Raw genomic sequence first — 10,895 nt, forward strand, 5'->3', positions numbered from 1 at the left:
TGGCACTTGGGGGTCTATATAAGATTCTGTTGTTAAAATTTATGTGCAATAAATTGGTTATATTTCTACAATACATAAAATATTTTAACAATATTTTTATACAATCCGTAACAATATTTAATTATAAAAATAGAACAGGATTTTTAAAAATGTCAAATGGCTATGAGGGTCCATCTAAATAAAATAGGAATCAAAGGAGACCATAACTAAAAAATGGTTGAGAACCACTGCTGAAGCCCTACTACACTGAGAAACATCCTAACTGTTTAAAAGAAAGAAAGAATTGAGCATGACTAGAGTGACATGTCCAAAAAATATTATACGCAGTGTTCCATAATGCCCTCATAGTACAGAGGGTTCCATAATGCCCTCAAATGTCCAGAGGGTTCCATAATGTCCTCATAGTACAGAGGGTTCCATAATGCCCTCATAGTATACAGAGGGTTCCATAATGCTCTCATAGTCCAGAGGGTTTCATAATGCCCTCATAGTACAGAGGGTTCCATAATGCCTTCAAATGTCCAGAGGGTTCCATAATGCCCTCACATGTCCAGTGGGTTCCATAATGCCCTCAAATGTCCAGTGGGTTCCATAATGCCCTCAAATGTCCAGTGGGTTCCATAATGCCCTCATAGTCCAGAGGGTTCCATAATGCCCTTATATCCTTATATGGGACTAAGCATACTTCAATACCACAGATTATAGAATAAAAAAATGTTACAATAACCAAAGTACTTGGCGATGTGACATGCAACAGAATGGCACACTACCAAGGGAGAGAGGCAATACATCCTTAATAATAATAATTTAGATGTAAATAGCAGTGAGGCTCAGATTCAATCTCCAAAAACACTTCAGGGTTTAGCAGGTAATTATATTATAACTACAAGGTCTATGAGCTGTTGTCATGCGATAACATGATATTTGGTTCAGCTGGTGTGGTTAAGAAGTTCACTCTGTAATTATGTAGTTAAAGGTTCCATCCCAATGTGCAGCACCTCAGACAGGAGTCTTTTACTATATAGACTCAAACCCAGGCCCACCATACCAAGCTTTGTAAATGGCACCCAAATAGAAATCCATCCCCTTCAGGGACAGACACACTACTGCTTAGTATAAGTGAAAGGCACATTGAATAACGTAGTTGTCCTGTATACCGTTTAAAACAAGGGATTTGTCACGGGTCTACTGGATGAAGGATGACCTAGGGTTAAACAATAACTATTTATATAGTAGTTTACTTAGCTGTAAACAGCAAAGTCCACCCGAGCTGGGTCGCCCGTCACTCATCAGAATTTGGCTGTCCGGCAAAATAATGGTTTGATCAAACAAGAAACACACACACACACACAGAGGACATAGGGGAGGGGGAAAAATTCAAGAGATCATTTCCTGCCACTGCTTTGCACCAGCCAGCTGGTCTGCATGATGAGGTAGTAGATGCAATAGGAACGACAGGTTTTGCCTTTTTTTTTTGTCGCTAAGGCTTCGTCAATCCAATTCCCACCCCTACCGAACACGTACATTATTACATCGCTCCACGCAATTAGATAATAAGCGATGGGAACGAAGGTGGCGAGAGAAGGAACGAAATCAACTTACCTGTCGTCACTTTTACCCGTTCGGTGTTTAATCCGCAGTTACTGACTGGTAAGGACTCTGCAATAATGAAAAAAAAGAAGAGATGTAGAGATGCAGTTAGATAGTTAGATGGGATACAGAGAAAGACGGATAGGTTATGAATTAGACAAGCAACTATACATATATATCACACATTCACATACTAATGTGCATGCTTGTGTGTGTGTGGAGAGGGAGAGAGAGAGAGAGAGAGAGAGAGAGAGAGAAAGAGAGAGAGAGAATGAATGAATGTAAAAGAGGAAAGAGGAATATTTTCGTTTGGTGTCGTTATGAATGAAGTTAGTTCAATTTACGGCAGTGGCGACGCACGACTCGTGATTTCAAAAGACCGATTTAATTCCCAATGAAAACAAGAAACAAACAAAAATATTGTGTAAACTGAATATACCGATCATGTAAGATCACGGTCATGTAGAATTAATTTTCTTAACGGTTGTATAATCCAAGTACCTCATGCCTTTATCGTCACACACACTCACACATATATATTATTCTTTAACAAAATTAGTGTTAATAGTGACTTCGAAGTTCGGTCTACTTAGCCTTCATCGGACAACTGTTTTTTTTTTTTTTTAAATAATAACTCGACATAAAAACAAACATTTATGTAAATATATTTACTCACACTCACACAGGTAAAAGAAATCGGTTTCGAGGTAGACCATGACTGAAATATAAGGACCTAGGCTAAACAAACGTTGCATGGAAAGAATGGATTGGCAATCGATACCGCAGCAGGACAACAGCAGACAAAAAAACCTAGTGAAACCGAAGATCGAATTATAGCTGATACTACGACTTACGACATCACTTATGGGACACACATCGCCAACTACTGAGCATGTATAAATATGTGACTATATCTAAATTACTTATGTATAGTGAATAGGCAGGCATACCATATATTTACATCTAATAATATATATAAAAAGCCTAGAAAATATACGTCCGTTGAAAGTGAAAAACATGCGTAGATCAGAAAGGAAACAAGTAACATGAAGATAGCCATAGAACGAACACACCATTAAGAAAACAAGACCGAGGTAGAAAGCGGGTGTGTTAGAGAGAAAGGAAGAGGACGAGCAATATACTGGACAAATGGAAAACATAAGAGTAATGAAAAAGGATAAGAAGCTTGAGCGGGGATGAAATATAGTGTAGTGTGTAGCTCAGAAAGTAAGATAGTATTAGGAGGGAGAGAGGGAGTTAGTTGTTTTGTCCCGATTCAGTTATTTCTATGACCATAGCATGTTACAGCCCCACAACCAACCCGTCTTTTGCGTCTAGGGCAAGCATGGGCAATATTTTTCGCGAAGCGGGCCGCATGGATCATCATCAAGCGGGCCGATTGTTAAAACAATTTTTCAGTTGGGTGTGACATTCAGAGAGTCCCACGGGCTGCAGGTTTTGCACTTGACTGGTCTTAGAGCACAGATTCCAATATGTTCTTTTCTTTTAAAGATGGTCGAATGAGTGCGAGTTTTAGCAAAACTTTTGGCTGTTATTTCTAACAGGTCAAGCGACCACATGCAGGCTCCTCCTTCGTCACATAAGGGAACTTGCAGAACGGGAGGAGGAGACAAAGATAACAAAGAACTTCTGGAACAATCACACACACACACACACACTAGTAGGGTAAGTGGGGGATGCCCACTAGAAATAGCAGCTAAATCTTCAACTCATTTTACTGTTTTACAAGATCAAAGGAATTGGATAATTGTAGTTCTAGATGCACTATAGCTGGGAAAAGATGGGATTATCTCAACTGGCCTAAGTTTGGATTTTTCAGGATCGATGTAGGGTTAAGCGGTTAAGCAGTAACAGTGGTAAAGGTCCAGGTAAACCAAACCTACTATGTAGGTTCTACTTCCTTCCATCCATCCAGAGAGAGAGAGAAAGAGAGAGAGAGAGATTTGGCGATACAAACAGGAAAACAGAACTTAAACACGTGAATATATATCTTTTATTATTCGCAATCGGCAGAAGTTACAGAAAGACTTCAGGGCCCAGAGTTACGTGTATTGGTATCTATCTACACACATGCACATACAATGCATATATATATATATCTTTATAAATATGCTTTACACACAATTACAAACGCACATCGAAAGAGGGGAAAAGTTATGAAAGACGAAGTATGAAGAGAATAAGTGTTTCCTCTCCATCCCCCCTCTCCTCATCATCAAATCTGGAGTGACAACATAAAGGAGAAGGGGTAGATTTAAATTAAAAACAAGACGGGAGTGAAGAGAGAGAGAGAGTGATAGAAAGAGAAAGAGCTAAGGAACTGGGACCAGAAAAAGAGAAAATTAAAATAAAGAGGGGATAGTAAGAATGTTAGGTAAATTATAGAGAGAGAAATGAAAGTAAAATGAAAGAGAGGATGAGGAGTTGAAGTAAAAAGAAAGAAGGGGGAGGTAAATAGAAAGAGAGAAAGTGAGATACAAGCGGAGAAAGGAATGAGTAGAGAGATAAATAGGAAAGAAAGAGTGAGTAGTAGAGAGATAGAAAGGAAGGGACACAAAAAGTGAGTAACAAATAGAGAGGGTGGAAAGAGCGAGTGGAGATATATAAAGAGAAAAGAGACAGAGTAGAGCGACAGAAAAAAAGGAGAGAGCAGCAAATAGAGAGAGAGAGAGAGAGAGCGTGGAATGGTGTAATGAAGAGAGATACAAAAAAGATAGATAGAAAGGACCGAGAGAGTAAGTAGCAAATAGAAAGAGATAGAGAGGAAAGGAAACAGAGAGTAGATAAAGAGAGAAAGAGAGAGAGAGATAGAAAAGGAGGAGGGAGAGGAGAGCTATAGAAGTAATTAGTGAAAGCTGATAAACATTGTTAGGTGAAGGAATGGCGCCATATAGCAATTTGGGTGTCTGAACTGACTGGGAGAGCGAGGGTTAGAGGGGCAGCAGGGTATATATATACATATATATATACACACACACACACACATACAAATGATGTGTGTGTGTTTGTATATATGTAAGTGTGAGCATACATATATATGTGTAATGTGTGTGTGTCTTGTCCTCTTTAGTCTCCAGTTTTATTTGTGGGGTTTGTGGTTTGTCGTCTGGATGCTGTGTGAATGCGTGTGTGTGTGTAATTATTTATCTATGGTGTACTTGTATGTTTATAAGTTTGCAACCCAGTATGTACGTGTGTGTATGAGTTTCTATAGTCTTCTAGGTAGCTAATGTATGTATCCACGCCAGCCTTTTTGTTGTTGTTGTAACTGCATTGCCTATGTGATAATGATGATGATGATGATCTATGTATGTGAGTGTGTGTTTATATTCTTGTGGGTTTTTTTTTTGCAATGTTGTGTACGTGTACAGTTAACTAAGTATTTATCTGTGGGTGTACACACACGGATCATGTATCTGTGAGTCTGTTTATACTCTCTGGTTTGTCATTGTGATGCTGTGTGTTGTACAATAGTACATATTTTGTGCGTGATGGGTTTATACGTTGTGATTGTATTCACATGAATCTGTGGCTTGTTTTGCCATCCCGATAATGTGTGCACGTATATTTTATTTTATATATATATATATGTAGGCGCAGGAGTGGCTGTGTGGTTAGCTCGCTTACCAACCACATGGTTTCGGGTTCAGTCCCACTGCGTGGCACCTTGGGCAAGTGTCTTCTACTATAGCCTCGGGCCGACCAAAGCCTTGTGAGTGGATTTGGTAGACGGAAACTGAAAGAAGCCCGTCGTATATGTGTATATATATGTATGTATGTGTGTTTGTCCCCCCCCCATCGCTTGACAACTGATGCTGGTGTGTTTACGTCCCCGTAACTTAGCGGTTCGGCAAAAAGAGACCAATAGAATAAGTACTAGGCTTACAAAGAATAAGTCCTGGGGCCGATTATCTCGACTAAAGGCGGTGCTCCAGCATGGCCGCAGTCAAATGACTGAAATAAGTAAAAGAGTATATCTGTGTGTGTGAGTATTATACACAAATACATTTATGAACGTCAATGCAACGGAGAAACTGTGTACGAATAAGCGTTAGAAGAGGCTGCATTAACACACCCTGCATTCTCTATGGTGCCTGCCTGCATGCGTAGTCTCATAACCGACATCGTCGTTTTAACGTCCGTTTTTCCATGTTTGTATGGATCAGATTTTTTTCTGAGGCAGATCTATGACCGGACGCTCTTCCTATCTCGCCATCTCTCACCTGTTTCCCACCTAAAGTAACATTTTCTGATATATATATGTGTGTGTGTGTGTGTGTATGTTTGTGTGCCTGTGTTTGTCCCCCCCCCCCCCAACATCGCTTGGCAACCGATGCTGGTGTGTTTACGTCCCCGTAACTTAGCGGTTCGGCAAAAGATCATCCGATGGAATAAGTACTAGGCTTACAAAGAATAAGTCCTGGGGTCGATTTGTTCGACTAAAGGCAGTGATCCAGCATGGCCGCAGTCAAATGACTGAAACGAAGTAAAAGTATATGTCGTCAGCCTTGAAACGGACACCGTTTGTTGGACAGTGATGCTCGTTTACAACGATCTGGCGAATGTCAAGACAAGGACTCTCTCTCTCACACACACACACACGACAAACTTCTTTCAATTTCGGCGCACCTAATCCGCTTCCTAGTCCTTGGCTGGCGTGAAACTGTAGAAGGCTTTTCCACAAGGTATCACGCAATGTCATTGAACCCGATGTAATCGACTATCCCCCCCTCCCCCCAAAAAAAATTTCAGACCTTGTGCTTATAATAGAAAGGATTATTATTATTACTATTATCATTGAAGGCGGTGAACTGGCAAATTCCTTAGCGGCATTTCGTCCGTCTTTACGGTTTGAGTTCAAGTTCCGCCAACGTCAACTTTGCCTTTCATTCTTTCAGGGTGAAACATTGAAGCCGATGTAAACGGCTAGTCCCCACCACTCCCTTCAAAATTTTAGGCTCGGTGCCTATAGTAGAAACGATTATTATTACATTACTATTAATATTATTTAATAGACCTCCCATCTCGGAAAATCAATGTCTTTGTGTCAATGTTAAACATCGACATTTTACTGGCACCACAGTTTTATTGTCACTCACATTCCTGGTAGGTACCAGTATCTTTTTATCGACAGCTCGTCCAATTCCATCCTACTCCACGAAACGAGAGTTAGTTGTCTGCCGAGAATACCAACTCGCTTGAAATCATCCGTTTCCGCAATACAAACAAACTCCCTGCTTTAAAATGATTTTCAATATAATCTGCCATCAAAACTTCATGTTAATTCGCGTCCCAAATACCAGCTTAATAACGAGAAAGTTATTTCAATAAATTCCTCATTATATTTCATAATTAATTGGACAAGTAATTCCAGCAGAAATATGGTGAGAAAGGGGATCAAATGTAGACTTTGCAAGCGAGAGGTGCAAACTACGTCTATGATCAAAGGTGCCCACCTCAAATGTGTCCTCCGCTTTTGTTTCAAGACAATGAGCGTCAGATTCGCAGAAGAGCTGGCTACAATCTCCACAAGCGATCACATCAAAGCAGTCTTTCTTGTTGGCTCCACGAAGTATTTATGCTTCCAAGATCAATGTACATACATACATACACACACACACACACACACATATATATATTATACACACACGATATATACACATACCGATGCGTGTATAAATGTGTGTTTATGTGTATGTGCACGTACATGTCTTCTTTTCCAAGTCAGTCTTCAGAAATTATACGGACAAACATACACATACACACGGTGTGTGTCTCAGTGTGTGAACTTGTGTGTCAAAGGGCGGGAGTGGGCGACCAGACCAAATAACATTGCTATTTAGCAACCCATACCAGTAGAAAAAACCCTACCACCACCCGCCAAGCCCACAACCACGGCCATTATCACTTCCTGTCCAAGTTAGTCATGTTGACTTCATATAAACAACGCAAAAAGTGGAAGAGGCGACGGGCGGGGAGGGCTGCAGCGGTAAAGGCGAAGGGAAAAAGGGGATGTGAGGGGGGGACGAGGCCAGGTATGACAGCGGTGGCTACCACGACCACGACGACCACCACCACAACGACACAAGCGTTATTGTCGGAGTTTGTGAGAGCGAATCTGTCATCCAGTTTAGCGCCATCACTTAGACCCTGCCTGCTTTAAATGGAGTCCCCATTCAATTGTAAGCAGGCTAGCTAACTAACGCTGGTTAAGACCTCTCTGATCTGAGGGTTAGTTTCCCCTTACTTCCTTATCAGTCAAAAGAATCACGGGCGCCGCTTTTCTTTATTGGAATAAAAAATCAAAAGTAAAAAAAAAACAAAACAGACAGACAAACAATTAAGACTATCTTTTAATTAAAGTAGCACTAAACATCAAGCGCAATGAATCACTTGCACCACGCACAAACGAGCTAATGAGGAAAGTCTAAGCAGTCGCTTGATCTGGTAGAAATAGCAGCCAATACGATTTAATCTTGAATCACCTCAACTTTAAGAAAAGAAAAGAGGAACACGTAGAATACTACAGTCCAAGGTACAGATTATAGTGGTGGTGGTGGTGGTGGTGGTGGTGGTGGTGGTAGTGGAATTTGAAGACAAAGGTCATGGCTGTAATGCCTATGACCTTATGTTTTGCTCTGGAACTAAAGCAACAACAACGCAGGGACGGGGACTTCCTCCAACCACATGTACAGCCAGAAAATGAGCCAATGAGGGCTCATTGATGCAGACACTCAGTCTGCTAGAAATACTAGCAAAAATCCCTGAAATCACAAGGATATATTTGGACAAGACGGTAGCCTTCAATATACAAACAGACAGGAGGTGGTGGTCACTGTTGGAAAGCCTTTGATCACGGGACTGCTTAATCAAGAGATGACCTGGGGCTAGCTAAACAACAACAGCACAGTATGCTGATCTTCACGTTCTTGCATTGGCTGCACCAAAGTCACCAATAACGGTGACGGCGGGGGGGGGGGGGGGAGATTTGAATGTCTTGTCTTGAAGCAAAGTACTGAGCCAAACATTTATACCAGCGCTGGATTAACCATTAAGCAAAATAAGTACATGCTTAGGGCATCAAGGGAAGGAGGGGGCACCACAGAAATGGTAAATGGTTTACGGCACAAAAGAAATCACCTTAAATCACAGAAATGGTAAATGGTTTACGGCACAAAAGAAATCACTTCAAACTTGCTAAAATAATATTCGGGATGCCTTTATCTCTACTAAGTATAGATGCAGATGTGTTACCTAAGATCAATTTTGAGGATCTGATCAAAGACTTGGCAATTCAAAAAAGTAGGAGGAAACTTTTCAAATATAAATAAAGTGGAAGTAGACAAAAATAAACATTATTTTCCCTCTTAATGTTTTTTTTAGTTTTGAAAAATAAAAATTTATTTTATGGTCAGTTATTGTTTATATTTTGAATTACATAATCTTTTATGGGGGGCACCAAAATCTTTTAAGTGCTTACGGCCTCACTGATTCTTAATCTGGCCCTACCCATAGATAAAGTGCAAATGAAATAATGTATATGGTATTGTCATGAACAGAAGAGAAGAACTGGTTTCGGACCGAATTCCTCCCTCATCAGAGTAGCTAGAAATACCAGTCAAAGCACCCTTGAAAATTGCAATCTGTCATCTATAATCAAATAAGGAAAAATGCATTAGATTCTTATTTCTTTATTGCCCACAAGGGGCTAAACATAGAGAGGACAAACAAGGACAGACAAAGGGATTAAGTCGATTACATCGATCCCAGAGCATAACTGGTACTTAATTTATCGACCCCGAAAGGATGAAAGGCAAAGTCGACCTCGGCGGAATTTGAACTCAGAACGTGACAGCAGACGAAATACCGCTAAGCATTTCGCCCGGCGTGCTAACGATTCTGCCAGCTCACCGCCTTAAATGCACTAGATTGTATCACCTTTTAGGTATTCCTAAAGAAAAAGATAGGATGGTCACCACTGGAATGGCTTTACTATATAGGTATGCATTTAAAGTAGTTGTGACTGAGTGATGTATGTGTGTGTGTGTGTGTGTGGGGGGGTATATACACACACACACACATTAGAAAAGGATGTTTATATATATTAAAGAGAGAGGGGTATATGTGCAGATATGTGTGTGTGTATAAAATATAGTGGCATAATCTATACACATTGATACACACACACACACACACATAGATATACACATATATACATACACACATATATACATACATACACATATATACATACATATATATACATACACATATATTCATACATATATATACATACACATATATTCATACATATATATATATATATATATATATATATATATATATATATATATATATATATAAACAATATATGAGTATATGCATATATATGTACATGTATGTATATACGTTCATCTACATGTACATATAGATACATAACTGGGTACATGACGTGGCAAAAGAACAAGGACAAAATGGTAAACAAGGTGCAACAAACAAGCAGGCCACATAGAAACATCCCCTTCATCAGCTGCCACCATTAAAACTCCGGCGTTTATACACACATACGCACACATAAGGGATGAATGAGGTGTATATACATAATGTACATGGGTGTGTATATATACACATATACATCATAAAAGTGGGTCATTGATGTGTGTGTGTGTGTGTGTATAACCTAGGAGAGGATGAAGGACCCTTGAATAGAGAGCAATTATATACTAGTGTGTGGTTGAAGAAGAAGGTGGGTAGTAGGGTGAGTAGGGATAGAATAAGAGTGGGAGAGATTAAGAGATGTGGAGGGGTGGGGGAGAATAGGCTGTGGAAAACAATTAAGGGAGATTATAAAGACAGCTGTCTTAATCAGTGAGAGTAATTAATAGATGGTGATAGTGTTGCAGTTGTTGTCAGTGGTGGTGGTGGTGGTGCTTATAATGGTAGCTGTGGTTTTTGGTAGTGATAGTAGTGGTATCAGCAATGATTGAGGTGGTGGTGGTGGTGGTGGGAATGTTAATGGTAGTAATGATGTGATTAAGACCATGCAGGTGGTTTATGTTGGTGATGGTGCAGGGGATGGTTTAGGTGGTGGTTGGGTGGGTGAGTGAGTGAGTGGCAGTGGTCTGGGTTTGTTGTAACAACAGCATTGAAGTAAGAATGTAGTGGAATAGAAGTCAGGATGTAGCGGTATTGAAGTCTGTATGAAGAGGTATTGAAGTCTGGGTGAAGAGGTATTGAAGTCTGTATGAAGAGGTATTGAAGTCTGGGTGAAGAGGTATTGAAGT

General features: G+C 40.1%; 1 protein-coding gene across 1 annotated transcript in view; it reads right to left on the reverse strand.

The window, feature by feature from the left end:
* Positions 1-10,895, reverse strand: part of LOC106870530 (mothers against decapentaplegic homolog 6) — a 107,605-nt gene that overhangs the window by 27,651 nt on the left and 69,059 nt on the right. Inside the window, exon 3 of the mRNA XM_014916657.2 lies at positions 1,603-1,659. Coding sequence (XP_014772143.1) covers positions 1,603-1,659 — 57 coding nt within the window. The remainder of the gene's footprint in view (positions 1-1,602; positions 1,660-10,895) is intronic.

The sequence above is a fragment of the Octopus bimaculoides genome, chromosome 14, assembly GCF_001194135.2.
Source record: "Octopus bimaculoides isolate UCB-OBI-ISO-001 chromosome 14, ASM119413v2, whole genome shotgun sequence".
Lineage (NCBI taxonomy): Eukaryota > Metazoa > Mollusca > Cephalopoda > Octopoda > Octopodidae > Octopus > Octopus bimaculoides.